Source organism: Notothenia rossii (assembly GCF_949606895.1).
Source record: "Notothenia rossii genome assembly, chromosome: 2".
Classification (NCBI taxonomy): domain Eukaryota; kingdom Metazoa; phylum Chordata; class Actinopteri; order Perciformes; family Nototheniidae; genus Notothenia; species Notothenia rossii.
This window is the reverse complement of record NC_136904.1, coordinates 52,883,798-52,902,639: the sequence shown is the minus strand read 5'-3', so window position 1 is coordinate 52,902,639 and position 18,842 is coordinate 52,883,798. Positions and strand designations below refer to the sequence as shown.

The 18,842-nt window shown below is 42.5% G+C and overlaps 1 protein-coding gene across 3 annotated transcripts; it reads right to left on the bottom strand.

Moving 5' to 3' along the window:
- Positions 1 to 1,235: 1,235 nt before the first annotated feature.
- Positions 1,236 to 17,748, bottom strand: mmadhcb (metabolism of cobalamin associated Db). Of its 3 annotated transcripts, none has more exons than XM_079662489.1 (8): positions 17,655 to 17,748; positions 17,350 to 17,401; positions 16,664 to 16,802; positions 15,992 to 16,209; positions 14,514 to 14,619; positions 14,230 to 14,360; positions 7,145 to 7,231; positions 1,236 to 1,825 (listed from the first exon to the last, which is right to left on the bottom strand). In XM_079662489.1, the coding sequence occupies exons 2-8, from the start codon at positions 17,356 to 17,358 to the stop codon at positions 1,631 to 1,633; spliced, it is 885 nt and encodes a 294-aa protein (XP_079518615.1). In that variant the 5' UTR covers positions 17,359 to 17,401; positions 17,655 to 17,748; the 3' UTR covers positions 1,236 to 1,630. The 3 variants fall into 3 exon arrangements, with proteins under 3 accessions (XP_079518615.1, XP_079518613.1, XP_079518614.1); XM_079662487.1 differs by having other exon boundaries at positions 17,535 to 17,666; XM_079662488.1 differs by having other exon boundaries at positions 17,524 to 17,661.
- Between the last annotated feature and the right edge of the window lie 1,094 nt (positions 17,749 to 18,842).

Here is an 18,842-nt window from a genome sequence, read left to right as displayed (position 1 = left end):
TTACAATGCTGTTATGTGATGACTTTCAAAGAGAAAAGCAAGCACAATCGGAATAAAGTATTTTTTATTTTTTTTTTAAATGTTTTCGGTCTGTTTCCGGTATTTGTTTATGACGATGTGATGTGAGATGTGAGACTGGAATTGCACAGGGGAAAATAACGTATCTTTAGATGCAGATTTTGTTAAACTACTACGTGTGCGCTGTGGACCAACACTATACATTGACGGGGTAGCAATAGAGATAACACTATTAAACAGTTACACAACATAACAGAAATGATATCGATAGCAGCGTCCCAAGCAACCACCTTGGTAACAATGAAAACGTTCTATGGACGCAATTTCCTGAAGTAATCGTCAAACTAAAGATCATGTACATCCACTGCACACATAATCTGAAATAACAACTCATATTTCTCGCATCAAATGACATCAAAATGCATTTTAATGGCCAAATTAACTTTAAAATAGGCATTTTCCACCGAGAATAAAACAAAGTTCGGCCATGTTTTTTTTTTCTGTAGGGAGAAATTTGAAGATCACGTGACAGACGCCAGCCATTGGAATGAATGGTGAAAAAAAACGGGGTTTGTCAAAAAGAGCACATGGTGTAGTCCTAAACGATAGCTAGGGATTCTGGGTAGTGTAGTGTCTTCTGCCATCCTTTACTCCGAAAAAAATACTTGTTTCTCCGAATCGAAGGGGAAAAATACAAAAGCATTGCACACAATTTAAACCAATCAATGTTGTGTAATTAACAAGGATAATCTGGTGTTTTTTAGTCGATGAGTAGTGCAGATATCACTGTAAAATCAATCGACAGTAAGGGGAATACTTACTTCCGGGTGTAAAATTCTCCGTTATCCAATGGGAATGGACGCTCACATTGCCTTTAAGGGCAGCCGACACAAACGAATGCCGTGCTTCCATGAGCGTCAAATCCTGGCGCAGATGGGAATACATTGCAATCAGTTGAAAGCTATTTGCGTCCCTTTATGAAGCTGAAGGAGCCTAAGTGTCACAACTGCACGCCACGGGACCCTGACCAAACGTCGCTCCTGGACGATTATGGAGCGAGAGTGTGTTGTTGACACCCTCTCTGAGTCTGTGCCCCAGATTGGCCACCCCACCAAAACATTTGTAGACCCGCCCCTGGGAAAGGGAACACCCCACAAAGCATAATATGGCCTCATAACGTTTCTAAGATGGTACATTCAAATAAAATACAATACAAATCCAGTGTTTCCCTGCTTTAATAATACTACAATTTCAGGAAATAAGACCAACGAGATTAGAGTGTTTGGCTTCCAAGAAAAATCAGATGACAGTTCAGACAATAATATCAGATTAGCAGTGAAAGAAAGGGTGAGAGTTGGTAAGTGATTTAATCCAACAAGCTCTTGAATGTGATTGCAGCAGTTTCTCAACCCAAGGGATTGTAATCTATAAATATGAATCAAAATCATCTAACAATTATACATACACGTTGCACAGATTAAAACACAGGAGTCAGTTTAAGTTGTTCTTTAACAAAAAGGATAAACTGAAGTAAAGAATTCCATCACCAAACAGTTCATACACTGTCCGTTTTCCAGAGTTTTAATGGCAGCTCAGTATGCCTGAATTGTGTTCAGCTGCCCTGCAACTTCTTCATAATAAGGCTGCTGGGTGGTGCGTTGGTGAATATTGTCCCCACAAAAACATGTGTCCCCCACAGAGAGTGTCGGATCACTCTGCAGCAGCCCAGGTCCTCGATCTGAAAGCCCAGGTGACGGTACCGGTCATCCGTCTCAAACAATGTGTTGTTGGTGTACGAGCCAAAGAACTGAGGAGGAGCACACACATGTATCATAACGTTATTTTAACACATCATTCTCTGTAAAAACAATTTTACTAAATGTATTTTTTCCGAATCTGTATTCATTTAGAAAAAGCATCCCCAGGTCACCATTCCAATATTTGATCTCACTGTGCATGACAGTGTATGTGGGTCTTGGCTTGCCCTGCAAACCAAGTGGTTAACCACATGCTTTATCCCACCTTGAGAGGTATATAATAGTACTATGCTCAAAATACAGATCATGAATTGTAGAATGCCATAAACCCCTCTGTTTCAGCCGGATGCTGGATTTGCAGCCTAAAACAGCACAGCATCTAGTCTTCTTACAGAAAATAGGCAGACAGAAAGAGGTGCTGCAGGATTCAGGTAAGGGGGTGGGCGGGGGCTTACTGTGGTTTTTTTGTTGCTAATGCCGTAAAACCTACAAAACACAAGATGACGTCAACTGTGAACCGAAAGTCACCAAATGTTCGACAGGCTTTCAAATCCTTGGATCAGAAGGGAAAGAGGGAAGCTTTTTTGCTGAACCTTTCTGAGTCTCTTAATACACAGGGGAGACATTTACATTGTCCGGCAGTGGCTCAGTCAGTAGGGGCTTGGACTGGGAGCCCACCAGACCTAAATATGGAGTGTGGACTACTACTTGGAGAGGTCCCAGTTCACCTCTTGGGCCCTCCCGTGGTGCCCTTGAGCAAGGCAGAATGGGTTTTCCACATCTCAAATGAGAGAATGCGTGATTCTCCAACCTTTGGTCGAAGTGTCTTTGGGCAGGACATAGAAGCTTACTAGCATTGCCTTATTATATTATATGAGCTGAGAAGGACCAGTGCTGTTGCCAACAAATCGTTTTCTGTGGCGCGGCACAATACAACAACCACTTTGCTCCTGAGCAACACTGAGAAAAAGTATGACAAAGCTGCCCTGAGAAAACGTGTACTGTTGCATGCAGTTAGCATACATTTGGACATGGGTGTCGCAGCCATTATATGAGGGTGGGACAAGTCCCCCCCACCTTTTAAAAAGATTAGTTTAGACCCCCCCACTTTTACTCTGCGGAAAGTCTGTGAATCGGTCTATCCACTCGCCACTCTTTGTAGAGCGCTGTGTCAGTGCTTCACTATCAAATCCATTCCACTTGCTTATTTAGACCCTCCAGAAAAACGTGGCTAAAAATCCTTGATTATGCGGGCTAAAATCCTTGATTATGCGATTGAACATGCAGGTTTTTTTGTGATTTTATGCGGTGAAATTGCGCAATATGCTAAATATGCGGGTAAAAAAATAATAGATATTTTTTGTAATATTGGGCTGTCTTATTTATTCTCACTCACACACAACCTGCCACTAACGTTAAACCCCTTTACTATTCAATTAAACACAGTCAATGTTTATTTATTGTAAAAGCAATTGGGCTAGTTTACACACACACACACACACACACACACACACACACACACACACACACACACACACACACACACACACACACACACACACACACACACACACACACACACACACACACACACACACACACACACACACACACACACACACACACACACACACACACACACACACACACACACACACACACACACACACACACACACACACACACACACACACACACACACACACCTCCGCCTCATTCTGTTTTCATTTACTCGTTCGTTATCTGACCAGCTTCAATCTTGTAGGCTACTCACTTCGTTTCTTGTAGCCCTCGAAAGAGTTTTGGAGGTTGATGCCTCGGTGAACGTGAATTGTTTGGCTTTCTTGTCCGCAGCAGCAGAAAGCATTTTCGAATGTTTGAATTAATCAAAGTGGGTGGTCACCGTCAATTTTCTCTTATGCTCCAACACACAGTTGCACGGGGTGCAGAATAGTTTCCCCCCACCTTTTGCCCGGTCTTTAGTAGAAATGTTCGTCGGTAAATGAGATGGATTAGATTTTTTCATCTTGGGGTTTTCTCTATCGTGTGAGCTCCACACGTTCACTCTATACCAGGGGTCTCAGACTCAATTTACCTGGGGGCCGCTGGACGTCGAGTCTGGGCAAGTCTGGGCCGCTTCAAGTATTCCGCAAAACATTTATTAAAAAATACAACATTAACAGTTCTTCAACATCTTCTTAACATGAACTGTTCTTCACAACATAACTATGTACAGTTGCTCTTCCTTGCCTACTCCTTGCTGGTAGAGACCTGGCAGCGCTTCCTCTCACACAGCTGAGCCACATTTGGTTTGAGGGAGGAAGCAGTTGAAACCCTCAGTATGGCTTGAAGATGTGCATCAGTAAGTCTGGACCTGTACTTTGACTTATTGAAGTTCATGGTGGAGAAGAGCTGTTCACACATATATGTGCTCCCAAAAAGGCACATGGTCCGCTAGAACATCCTGGAAATCTCAGGGAAGGAGGGGGGCAATTTTCTCATGAACTGTCCAAGCTTGTCTGCTTTCCCATTCACTTCCCTGAACTTGGCTTTGAGCTCAGAATTGCACTGCAGGTCGATGAGCTCCATTTGAAGCACACCAGGGGCATTTTCCACATCAAAGGAGAAGGGGTCTGCAAACATTTGGAAAACCGCTGATCGAATTCCTCCTGTAGCTTCACAATGGCATCAATATACTTCTCACCACTGAATGCTGTGCCCCTGTCCATGAGAGCCTTGCATGCTGGGAAATGGCAGAGGTTTTTTTGAGGGAGCTGGGCTTTCCATAACATCAGTTTTGTAGAAAATGCTCTGACATTGTCATATGCAGCACTAACAAGCTGGCCCTGGCCCTGCAACTTCTTATTCAGAGCATTCAGCTCCTGCGTGATGTCAACAAGCAAAGCTAAGTCCATGATCCATTTGGGATCTGCCATCCCACCCTTCTCCAGCATGAATACTTTCAGTTCTGTTCTCAACTCAAAAAACCTCTTCAGGACGTTTCCCCTGCTGAGCCTACGTACCTCTGTGAAGTAGAGCACATTCTCATATTCTGACTCAATTTCCACCAAAAAAGCACGGAACTGGCGGTGCTTTAAGCCCCTGGATCTGATATGGTTGATGCATTTCACAACGACAGACATCACATTGTCAAACTTCAAGCATTTGCTGCAAAGGGCCTGCTGATGGATAATGCAGTGCAGAGCAATAGCCTCCTCCACACCCTCCTCCTTCAGTTTTCTTTGAACAAGTGCCACCAGCCCGTTTTTTCTCCCTGTCATTGATGGCGCTCTGTCCGTCGTAATTTTAACAAACCTCTTCCATGGCAGACCGATATCCGCAATGGCATCACACAGTTGCTGAAATATCTCCTGAGCGGTGGTCTGGCCATGCATTGGTTTCACTGTAAGCAACTCCTATGTCACTTCAAAATGGTCATCAACACCACACAGAGTATGCACGGAAAAGTTTGGCTTTGTCGCACAGCTGATCATATATGTCACTTGATAAGTCAGAAATGCGCTCTGCCACTGTGTTAGCTGACAGGCTGATGTTGTTAAACTGACCCTTCTTTTCCGGACAGACTATACTTGCAGCCTGCAACATACATTGTTTTACAAACTCGCCTTCCGTAAACGGCTTTCCCGCCCTAGCAATCATCTCACTCACCACATAGCTAGCTTCGACTGCTAAATCAGCCTCATTGCTTCCTTTCTTGAAGAGATTTTGTTGCTTCCATAGAATCTTCTTTAGCTCTGTGACTTTTTTCTCTCTCTCATCTCCCAGGTATTTTGCATACTCTGCATGTCTAGTTGAGTAGTTACGTTTGACGTTATACTCCTTGTATACAGCGATTTTCTCTGTGCATATAAGGCACGTTGCGTTTCCCCTGTACTCAACAAAAAAACATTCAGTCTCCCACTTCTCCTGAAATGTTCTGTGGTCATCATCGATTTTTCTTTTCCCTGAAAGTTTTGATGAAGACAAGGCGATATATTTTGCTTCCACTCTGTGTCACTTTTGGATCACTCTGGATTTATTCCGCTGCGCGCATTTGATTGACGTGTGGCGGAGTTCCCTTGGAGGGGGGAGGGGCGAGGGAACTCCGCGCAGCAGTTCCCTGCCAGCAGCAGCAGCAGCAGCGGGAAAAATAAAATTGAAATATAAAGCACAAACGTAAACGTGCGCGATATCAACAAAGGGGCCATGAGAAACTGTCTCGCGGGCCACGTCTGGCCTGGAGTCTGAGACACCTGCTCTATACGGTGTTGTTTACCTTCTGTGATGCGCGAGCTGATGACGTCACGTCAAGACGAGTTAACTTTTTTTTCTCTCAACTTTGTGTGGAAAAATGCGGGGATTATGCGGCCTTTTGATAAATATGCGGCCTTTTAAAAATCTGCGCCATTTTGCTGATTATGCGTTAAATTCTGCGATTGCAGGATCACGTTTTTCTGGAGGGTCTACTTATTGTGAGAATGCCCAAATCAATGAAATTCCGTACCATGTTTTCACTGCTACTTTGTACCAAGGCAGATTCTCAGAGCCGTCCACATGAGCACAATTATGCGCGCCACAGTTTCCCCGCTGCGAGGCTCCGGCACTAACAGTTCACGAGGGTGCTCCACTAGCACCCGGATATAAGGCGCTGTTATTAAAGAGGTGGAGGGAGAGTCCTCTCCTGTCAGACTGAGAGGCTGATAACAACAGCTCAGTGAGGTAAAGGACTCTCTGAGTGTTTAGATAGTTAACTTTAGTCTAAGTAGTGGGTCTCAAACGGTTTGGTAATCATTTATGTAAACAAACATTTCCAAGGCACACCTTTATATGATCATTATAGTTATAAAAAACAAGAGAATAACAGGTATGAAATTATTCCAACTCAATAACACAAAAATACAGGTTAAATGGGGAGTGATTTGTAAAATATGCATAAAGAAAAAGTAAATCTGTTTACAGTCCTGTTTCATATGGGTATTGTTGAGATATGTATTTAGTCCCTAATTTTGCTATCAAAGTGCAGCAGATTGATGCATTTAACTTCAACATTTAAAAATAAATCTTCCTGGGGGAGCATGCCCCTGGACCCCCCTAGAGGTGAGGTCCACCACCTGCCCACACCCCCTGTGAAATTGTCCCACCCACATTGAGGATGCTTCCCTACGCCCATGCATTTGGAACACGCTATTATACAGCTTTGCAACTTGAATGTATACCCCATGCAAAGGATTGTGGGTCAGAATAGCCAGAATTTCACACTGCCATGCATACATGTTAGGGTTAAGAGTTCAGACATGAGGAGATTCGGAACAGCATTCAGATTTGATTAGAAGCTATCAGACCCCATTCGTAGATCAGTGTTATCTTACCGCCAGGCCAGAGGATGGCTCGATAAAGTCAGCCCAGAATCCTTCTCTCTGCAGAGCGTAGCAGATCTCCTTTGCTCCTTCAACAAACTGCAAAGTAGAACAACTGCTTAGTAACTGATAACCCTTTGCCACCAAGGCGGTTGCAAAGAAGTTTCCATTGTAAGGGCACGGGAAACTAGAGGTAAGAACTGATGCCCCTTTCACACCAATGCGTTTTCAGCTCCGGCTCTGAGCTGGAGCCTGAAAAGTACCGTTTTTTCCTGTTCACACCGCAGCGGCGCCGCCTCTTAGTTCCGGAATCTGGTTCACTTCCAGCTCCAAAAAATTATCGGTCTAGAGCAGGGGTGGCCAACCCGTGGCTCTCAAGCCGCATGCGGCTCTCTGCCTAGTTTCATGCGGTTCTTCAGTTCATATCGAATTTTATATGTGTGAGTTTGGGGGAGAGACACTGACTAGTGTTGCACGGTGTACCGATACTTGAAAGGTATACCGCGATACCCTGCCGTTAAAAACGTTACGATTCCTCCGTTTCACTAGTATCGGTACTTTAAGAATGACGGGGGAAAGTACTCCGGTGAGAAAGCGCCGTTTTATTAAGAGCCGTGTGTGTTCAGCGCTCTGCTTCCAATCCCTGCACTGCCGCCATGCCAACAGTCCCTCTCCTCTCTCATGCACGCGCTAGCTGCCAGAGCATGTGAGAAAACGAGAAGCATGGCTGCAAGTGGGAGTGCAACTGCCGCTGCGCCTCGGCTTGTTGACAAAAAAGACACCAGAAACTAAATGTTGACGTATTTTAGCTATATCTCTGACAGTGAGGGCAAGCCTACGGACACCACGAGGCCTGTCTGTAAGAAATGTATTAATTGTATTTAATACAAATTATTATCATTTATTGTATTTATTGTTCTCATTTTTTAAAAGTTTGTGTTTTGGTTATAGTTCTGGTGTGAAATAAAGCACAATAATTACATTTAAGACTGTTTCCCTTTTTTTAAGAAAAGTATCGAAAGAGAATCGGAATTCTTGACTTGGTATCGAAACCAAAATGTTGGTATCGTGACAACACTACTCCTGACAGTTAAACCTGATATTTAGTAGGTCTGTTAAGTATCGAATGCTGATAATTCTGGCGTAATTTGGCCGGTCAAAGTTGTTTGGGCTCGGATAAAATCGCTCCGTTACTTTCGTCCCGTGTTACTTTCGTCCCGTGTTACTTTCGTCCCGGCTTTCCCTACGTGTGTATGTGTGGTGTCAGGTGTCAGTATGAGAGGATGACAGCGCGTCTAATTTTGATGTGACCCAAGAGCCAATCACAATAATACCTGCGATGCAGTGAACGAATCACCTTTGAGGGGGGGAAAACCTATCGTTGATTAAACACTATCTGCGCCTCGCCAACAGAGCCCCGCACCTCCCCTGAAATTCAAGGTGTTTAAAAAAATATATATATATCATTTTTTTAATATATATAGCACCAAATTGCAAATAATCTATGACTACTTTCACTTTTCACATTGAACATGTGCTCTTTTATTAAATAAACTAAACGTTTTCATTTTAAGTTGTGAGTTTAGTGTTTTTGACCCTAAGAAACACTGATGCATTAATCAATAACAATAATCCACTGTTCCTTTCTCTGCTCCAGAGGATTTAAAAAAAATATATATCCCAATGCCACAAAAATGCATCAGTGACGTGGTTGAAATCTTGTCTCCAGAAAACAAAAACTGAAACAAGCGGTATCAGTGACTGTGTGTTTGATGTGGCTCTTTGCAGTAACATAGAAAAAATGTGGCTCTTAACCTCTGACTGGTTGGCCACCCCTGGTCTAGAGGCAAGAGCTTCGGAGCTAAGAGGCGGCGTCGCTTACGTCTCTCTTACGTCGAGGCGTGCAGGAAACTAAACCCACCTCCCCTGAACGTGGGTCGACTGAAGAGTCTCGTCATGCCTGCCTACAAGCAGTAGTGCTTATAAACACACTTTATAAAGTCAGGCAACACTAACCAGGCTTCGTGTGATTCTGTTTATTTGTGCCTTACTTTGACCATCCGTTCACTGTTATTGATCATTGTGGAGAGAGCCAGACGTTTTGTTTTGTATTATAGCAGCTATCGGATGGAATCAATACATGGGCTGCATAGGTTGTCGTGTCCGACTATCACAAGTAGAACCATAATGAAAAATACGCCGGTAAAATGTGCCTGTAGTTTAGCTTCGGTTGCTATGCTAACATCACCCATTTTATACCAGAGAAACTTTCATAACAGCGTTGTGATGCCAAACAGCGTCAATTCAGACTGACACACATTCACTTAAGGGGAACTGGGGATATGTTTCAGCTGCTTGTGTGACAGTCAGACAGTGAATACTTTAGAGAGGCCGCTGCAGTGTGAGCTAACCGGGAGCTAACAGGAGAATAAACTCCCGTGGAAGAGCAGCCAGCATTGCAGCGGTCGGTAAATGCCGCTGAGACACATTAATAAACAATGAACCACGGCACTCTAGAGAAAAGCATAACGTTGGAGAAGTCGTTATTTAATTTAATCTGGCTTTGTGTGATTAAAAGCAACACGATCATCGACCCGACGCAGTCCCCCATTGTTGTTGCTGTGGTGAGCGCCGTAACGCCGTTGGAGAGCAAATCAGCGATGTAAACGGTGACATCATGACGCAGCAGCGGCAGCTCTGGGCGGTGTGAACAGAGCGGGAGCAGAAAAGGGAAACCGGAGCTGAACCAGAAAAGCTCCCGCTCTGAGCTAGAAAGGGAAAAGCGCTGGTGTGAAAGCTGCATGAGAGCCACATACCTCAGAGGCGGAGGCAGGATTTATGTATCAACAACACTTCATTGTGAGTTCAACAAAGAGTAGAACGTTGTTAAAGAAGAGTAGAACCAAAATACAGAAAGTAGTCAATGGTATGCAGAGTTTCATACCATTACCTATTGTAGTGGTATGAAGTTAATGTTTTATAACTTTCATCGTCTTACCATCGCCGGTCTGACTTGAGCCATGTAACTAAACAATAATTGTATTATGTCGGCATTTTTATTAGTAGATCATTAGACGGATGTTTGAAATATTGTCAATTCAATCAAACAGCAGACCATACTGATCCACCAGCTGTGTGTCCGGCAGTGGCTCAGTCAGTAGGGGCTTGGACTGTAGTGTTAATTTCGTTGACTAAAACTATGACGAAATATGTTTGTCAACGACCTTTTTTCCCATAACTAAGACGAGACGCCACCGACGTTAGTAAACAATAGCTGTAACGATATCATGATATAATGCAATATCGTTGACAAAATGACGAGATGAAAATGTAGTTTACTAAATAAAAACTTTGCCAAAATCTCTCTTTACTTTCGTTGATGAAAAAGGAGGAGACTAAATATTATCAAAGATAACGTTACATCTAAGATAGTCAGTTTTTTTCCCAGCAGTTCCATTTCCGGTGCTGCGGCTGGGCAGCAGTTGTGTGTCTGTGCCCGGTGTACATTTGAATTACACCGGGCCAGCGGCACACTATAAACAGTCAGGAAGAATCGGATCTAACAAACCTTATTTAACAGAACGGAAAATGGAAGCAACAGGGCTTGGGAGCAGTGGTCGCGTTAACCGAATATTCCCCCCCCCGTCAGCGCTCGCGACACGTGAGTGACGAGTTGTGTACAGACCCGGCGGGTAATAATGGATTATGACGGAAATGTTACGATCCTGTCCGTCAAAATGACGGACAACGAAAAAGTCTAACGCCACCACTGCTTGGGAGAAAGAAACAAGGCGCTATTTGGGCCCCTTTTCTCTACAATGAGGCGGAGAAAAAAAGCGAATGCATTGGAAGGGAAGCAATGTGGCCATAAAACAGCTGGTAAAAACACCACAAACCTGACCAGATACTCTCTGCAAAGCTGCATTCTTAATAATTCAACCTGTGTTTTTCAAAAAATAAGGATAAGATATAATCTTATTGTGAAATAAGTTTGACTAAAATTACAAATTATTGGTTTTGGCTAGACTAGTTTCACTGAAATGTTCAATATAATCTGATGACAAAAAAATACTAAAATGTCAGTCTGAAAACAGTTTTCATTGACAAAAAGTAGGCTAAAATAGTTAGGTTTCTTTGACTAAAATAAGACTAAAATGCTCAGACTTTTAGTCGACTAAAACTTGACTAAATAAAAACAGAATGAAGGTGACTAAATAGGACTAAAACTAATAAGGACGTTTGACACAGGACTAAGACCAAGACTAAATTAACACGATTGGACTGTGAGCCGTAGGGTCGCTGGTTCAACTTCCCGAACAGACTTAAAATATGGAGTGTGGACTGCAACTTGGAGAGGTCCCAGTTCACCTCCTGGGCCCTGCCGTGGCGCAAGGCACAGGACAGTGGCCGGTTCCCAGAAGGGAGGGAGTGTGGAGCAAGGCACCGGACCCCTTCACTGCTCCCCAGCAGAGGTCAAATTTTTGTGACAAATAAAGAGGATGTCAATCCTTGTCTTCTAGCAGCTTATCAATATTTCAGTGCTGGTGCCGGTATCAATTTAGTACTGGTTCCTCTTTACCAATGGAAAATGCTGCTGTACACACTCTAATGGGCCGTTCACATGAATCACATCTCAAAATGGACAATATCTTAAAGGAGACATTTCATGGCCATTTCCACTGATCATAATTCCATTGTTGAGGTCTACGAATAGATTTATATTGTGCAATTTTCCAAACTCACATTGGTTTCTCATACAGCATCTCTGTAAACTACGTGTATTCACTGAATTTCACTCTCTGCCTTTAACGGCTCGTTGTAGCTCCAATAGCTCCAGCCCCCACCCTCCCTGTAAGCAGTGTGTTCCGATTGGTCGGGACGTTGTGAATCGCGCTGAGCTCCGTGGAGGTGTTGATTCCTTGTTTAGCGATACACAGCGAAACACAGCCAAACTCATCCTGAGCACGTACAAACTCACAGCCGAAGTAAAAACAATACGTGTGGCTTGATATTGAGTAAGAAAAAGGTTGAAAAACGCTGTGAGAATGGGTCTGCAGAGAGAATCTTGCCGCGATCCCAACTGTCTGTTATCAGCCTGCAGCCAGGGAGGAGAAATCAGCAGAGCTGCCTGCACTGAGTGTGTGAGGAAGCCCGTGGATTGGTTAATTTGGACCAATCAGCCTGGCTCCCTCCCCTGAAAAGTCGACACAAAAAGTAGTCATCCAGAGCCAGGCGGACGATCCTCGCATCTCAGATCCGAAAAAAAACGCTCATAGGTACAGACCCTAAAGCCCCCTGGAACAAATCTGATCCTGATATTGGGCTTTATAAAAAAAACATTTGATTAATTGATTGGGATAATAGATATAGTTAGATCAGTGAACAAAAAAAATGGAAATGGAAATCAAATTTAATATATCCATTTTTGGTTTTGCCTTTTAGGTTTAGAATGTATTAGAGAAGAAAGAACATAATCCAGTAAATTTTTCAACACTTGGCCCTTGTAGTCCAAGGTTAAAGCAGATTAAGGCAATGTACACTCAGGATTGTGTATACTGTTTGTATACTGTGTGTATACTGTGTGAATACTGAGTGTATACTGAGTGTATACTGTGTATATACTGTGTGTATACTGTCAGGGATGCAAACTCATCAGTTATGAAAAACGTGACAAGGATCCGAGCCCCCCGACCCCACGGAATATCGGCTTAAAAATTAGGAATAACAGAGGATTTTAGCAGTCAGAACAACTAAAGCAGCAGTGGTAATAATAACAGAAACGCCAAAGAGTCACATCTAATAGAAATATATAAAAGCATTTATTTTAATTGTGTAGCAGTCAGTTTATAATTTTGGCAGCACTGTTGAGCATTTTGAAAATCTATTTTCATGCCTCTGTGCAAGGCTTAGTCTTTCTATCTGTATAGCCAGTCGTGTAAAGTAACTACGTTCATAAACTCAAGTACTATACTTGGATACAATTTTGAGATACTTGTACTTTACTTAAGTATTTCAATGTTTTGCTACTTTGTTCTTCTACTCCTCTACAATTCAGAGGTAAAAGGTGTACTTCTATTCCACTACATGTATTTAATACCTTTAGTTACTTCACAGATGTGGCTGAATGATGTGAAATCTAATCAAGTGTTAAATCAGACTTTAGTTCCACCTGGACTAAATTCACAAGCTACCCTGCAGTATACAAAGTCATTCAAACAAACTAGCTGCACCTTTACCATCTTGGAGAACACTTTAATGATCAATCATTATAAAACATATCATATATATTATTCTGAAATGGACCAATCTGCACAATGACTACTTTTACTGTCGCTACTTTAACTATATTTTGATGGTCATACTTTAACTACTTTCACTTGAGGAACATTTTGAATGCAGGACTTTTACTGTAACAGAGTATTCCTACACTCTTGTACTTCTATTTTTGCTCAAGTACAAGATCTGAGTACTTCTACTTTTACTCAAGTACAAGATCTGAGTATTTCTACTTTTACTCAAGTACAAGATCTGAGTACTTTTACTTTTACTCTAGTACAAGATCTGATTACTTCTACTTGTACTCAAGTACTTATACCACTTCAGTTTATAGCCTATGAAAAAAGCTATTAGAAAACGAAGGTTAAAGCTAATGTTAGCAGATAGTGACAATGTATGCTAGTAAGCAGGTCTGTGCCACAGTGACTCCGGACCGCACAGTTACTGTTAATGAACACACCATAGCTGCTGAAGTTAGACCCTCATCCCGGAGCAACAGAGTTCAGCCGACAGACAGGAAGATTCGAGCACACAGCTCACGCTTCATTATAATATATTAAAAAATAACACCATGCGCGTGTTGATGGCACATAACAGCTAGCTTCTGCAGATTACCCCCCATACCCCAAAAATATTGTTATTGCAGATCTACACTAATCACACAAACGACCTATTTTGGATTCAAATGTCGAATTTCGCCGAAAGGTGACAAGTTTTCATCCCTGACTGTATATACTGTATGTATTTTGTGTGTATACTGTGTATATACTGTGTGTATACCCCGCCCAACCTGTTCTGACAAATATCAGGAAGAGGCTCACTTTGTTAAGGGTCTGCTCTCTTTCCTGTTCCACCTCTGCACTCCATGATGTCATATTGTTCTTGGTCTTCTGGGTCACTGTGACCACAATCATACCAGTGGATGGAGCCTCAGGAAACATGGACAGGAAATCTGTCATCACATTATTAGGAAACACATACACATATAACACCATGTAATGTAATGTAGAGAAATGTAATGTAGCACATGACAGAAACAATCTTCTTATTAGCAATAATGTTTTGGCTCTCAGCAGTAAGAAAGAGAAAAATGTGAATTATTTACCTTGTTTTAGTAGTTCAGGGCAGGACTGTATCGCACACTCCAGACTGGAACTGTCGAAGTACTGCTCCGCTCTACCAACACCAGACGGAGCTGTGTCCTCTTTGTCCTGACACACACACACACACACACACACACACACACACACACACACACACACACACACACACACACACACACACACACACACACACACACACACACACACACACACACACACACACACACACACACACACACACACACACACACACACACACACACACACACACACACACACACACACACACACACACACACACACACACACACACACACACACACACACACACACACACACACACACACACACACACACACACACACACACACACACACACACAGTGGGTTTGCACAATTACTATATTTACAAACTGTTGGGAAAATACAGAATGTACTCTTCTAATATCAGAGTAGCACATGATAACAAAGGCCCTACGTAGTTGTGTACGTAACAGGATGTATGATTACCTAGAAGAGCGTCAGGACTGTTATGGGCATATGATAGCTATGTGAAAACGATTAACATGATGATTCAGCCTCTATGGAGATAGACATATGACTGTCATGTTTATTGCTTACGCAGGCCCTAGCTAATCTGAACTAAGGTCAGAATACTGCTTTGAACCTGTATTTTGCATCTTGTGACTGTAACATTCTCTTGTATATAAGCATGTTAAGGACACTATTCTGGGAACTATTTGTCCAACGCAGCTTTGTGTGTGATGACTACTTCCATTCTTGCAAGGATAATAAATACATGTATCCTGATATTGAAGACCAAGCCGGTGACAATTGATATTTTTCGAATAAAAACTATTTATATTAATGTGCTGCTATCTCCAGCTGTGTTCCATTGCGTTTGCACAGCGGCTACTCTGCTTGTGTATCAACTATCCAGCAGCGACTCCATCAGTACAAATAAATACAAAATGTGTTGTGTGAGATCAGCAGGACAATATAAGAAATAAAGGTTTTTTTTGTTTCCATACCACATTTTAAACACAGAATTACTCTATATATTGTCATTAAACGTTAATCCATTCCATATCTCTAATTTCGGTTTATCCACCTTAGTTTTGCACTAGGACCTTCTTTTAGATTAAGCAATCTGGTACTCTGGTGTATCTGTAACACACAAAAATGTTGCCTAAATAGAAAACTTTAATACAAAAAACTGTGGATTTTGCACAGCCAGCTTCTTTCTTTGAAACCTTGTATACAGGTACAAGAACTCTTTTAATATTACACATTGTCAAAAAGAATCAAGAGGGCTTTTTGTCCTATGTTTTATTGAATAATAAGAGTTTACAGTCAAATATCCTGTGCCCTTCATTGTCTTGAGCAGTGATCCAATTGTGTTTGACACAGCTACATAATGGTTAAGTAACAAGTAATGTAGAGTGCAGAGAGAGTTCTAATGTTAGCAATAATACACTTACAGAGAACTCTCCAATGCATTGGGCCAGAATGAAGTCATGTCTCTCACTGCTGGACATTGACGACAGCAGGTCAGGGACCCCCCTGTGTGCCGGGCCATTCCTCTGCTCTGCTAACCCCTCCAGCTGGCAGACAAAGCCCACGTTACCAGGCAGCAGGAAGCGCTGGTCCTGGGGCCCGAAAGGCCCCATGCTCTCATCAGGCCACACTGTCTGCAGTCCTTCAGCATGGATGCACATTGACAGGAAAATAATATTAATGAAAAAACCGGTATCCCAGATAACAAATGTTCTTACGCATTACAAAGCTTAGTTGAATATTCTATTGGTTGGTCAATTTGGACCGTAACAGAAAACCTCAATCAGTGCTGCTGTCATTTCAAGTTGCGTTGCTGTTGCTGCAGTTTGTTGTTAGAGGAAGCAGTAGGATGATTTTCAAATCAAAAGTCTGAGTCAAATTGTTGATTTATTTCGTAAGCAGCAGTGCGGGATAATGTGCAGCGAGCCGAGGAAGAGACCTCACAGCTGTCTAACCCTGTCGGTCCTTTCCTGTTTCAAACATTCATGTTACCACTCAAACCACAACGATCTATGCTATAGTACAGATAATTCTTCTAATTTTCTAATCAGCCTCAGCTAGTTCATGATACAGTACAACACAAAATAAACAAATACCCATGCTGGAGGGATGGATGGCTACATCAGAGCCCGAGGGTCCCGAGGGCCCCGCAGCAGAGGAGGCTCTGGCTGCACACACACGGTGCACCAACACCTGAAACCCCGGCAGGTAGGAGACCTGCGCTCTGCACAGCACCTGCACAAAACACTGCGGTCAACTCAGCCATCTCTCGCGTTTGCTTGGTCAAATCAGCAGCTCTTATCGCGCCTTTACGGTCATCGCTGAGAAGCGGCACTGACGCTAGTACAAGAATGCATGTTTTTTATGCTTTATTTGCAATACAAATTATTTTTACCATAAGTTCTTAATAAAACTGACACTGTTGGACTCTGCTAACAACAATACAATGAAGTACTTTTACTGTGTACTTGTTCAGTTATTCTCTGTCAAACTCCCCTCCTGAGTACAAATTCAAGCCACTTCTGCTATATTTGATGAGGGAAACATTTTTATGAGGGACAAAATGATTTTTAGCCATAAGTTCTTCATAAAATTGGTACCGTTGGACTCAGTAATAGTTGCACTACTACCACAAGTACGATCAAGTACTTTTACAGTTTACTTTTTGAGTAATACTCTGTCCAACTCCCTTTCTGAGTACAATAATTAATGTCACACACCCACCCACCCACCCACACACCCACACAAACGCACACACGCACACACACACACACACACTCACCCGGGCCATCCTGGGCTGCCTGTGTTCCTGCAGTGTTCTGGAGGTGATGTTTCTGTGGGTGGGGGGGACAAAGTTAGAACCTGAACGAAGACAGAGAAAGAACGTGTTCTCTACAAAGTGTGACTGTTGTATCTACAGGGATAAGCATGTACCGCCCCCCCCCCCCCCCCTTACCCTACAGTTACCCCTTTGTCTGTCTCGTAGCTCAGCAGAGTCAATCACAGTGTAGTCGGGAGGAGGGGGGGGGTAATACAGAGCGAATTCAGTCAAAGCTACAACGAGCTACATCCATCCATGCTATTCACCTTGAAGTCGCGCACGCGCTGTAGTGAAGGAGGTTCGTCTTCTTCTTCTTTGAGTGTAATTGGCAGTTCGCAACCAACGATTTAGTGCATTACCGCCACCTATTGGACTAAAAGTAACAAAAAAGTTTATTTAAAACGGAACAACCCCCATCCATCTCCATTATTTCAGTTGCCCTTATTAATTAAAGGTAGGGTAGGTAAGAATGGAGAAACCAGCTCGAGTGCGCTAAAATTCAACTATGGGCATAGTCAGATATGTCTCATAATTATTTGTGTGAACAGAAAATAATTTGTGTGTAAATATGTGATTTGTAAATGTAAAACACCATCCACAAATGCATTTAAAAGATTTTCAAACCATGTAAAACGGATCTGCAACTAGGCTAAATATGTTTCACAAATAAAAAAAAGATCTGTGAATATCTCTAACATTGACAACTTTCGATCAGGCATTTGTGAATCCATTTTCTATTTGTCGACCAAAAATGCGCTTGCGGATCTGAAATCTCTGCTTGTGGATCTGAAATCTCTGCTTGTGGATTGTCTTTTGTTTCTTGAGACATACTTTCCGCCGGTCTCGGCTAAAATCTACTCGTGTCACTCGGTTATTTTTGGAAACCACGTGATGGTCTGCTGATAACGACAATTCCGCATGATTTCAAAGTAAGAGCATGATGGTTTGTTTAATACTCTGTTTTGTATTATAATGAACAGCGGAACGTTAGATGCATTCTTTATCACCATCATCACACCCGCGAAATCTGAATCTGACAAGCGAAATACCGTCCTTTTAAACGCCGCATAATATACAATATACAATATAATAGTGCTTCTTTGTCAATATGACTGACGACCACACTTATGCAGTGCTGAGGTAATGTTAATTCATCATTTAATACCTCCTGCAGTTGATGCAAACAGGTAAGTGGATCATGCAGTCAATTTGGGATTGTATCCTGGGACTTCAGCATTCAGCAGTCCCCTGTTCCTACCTCACCCCTCCCACTGTCCCAACCTTCACCTCGTGAGACATATACACAAATTAAAAGGCATGATTATTACACAGTCAACCCGTAGTCAGAGTGCCTAATAAATGTATATTTTTTTTACATTGCAGATTTGGGCGTTTTTGGTACCATCGCACGTGTGTGTAAGTAGCAAGTATGCTGTATAATCTGCAACAACTGT

Bases quoted from the DNA above. Each gene is read 5' to 3' on its own strand.
- mmadhcb (XM_079662489.1), bottom strand. The intron at 14,620-15,991 runs GTAAGTGTATTA...TGTGTGTGTCAG, and splicing joins AATGCATTGGAGAGTTCTCT to GACAAAGAGGACACAGCTCC. The intron at 7,232-14,229 runs GTGAGCCTCTTC...TCTACTTTGCAG, and splicing joins GAGAGCAGACCCTTAACAAA to TTTGTTGAAGGAGCAAAGGA.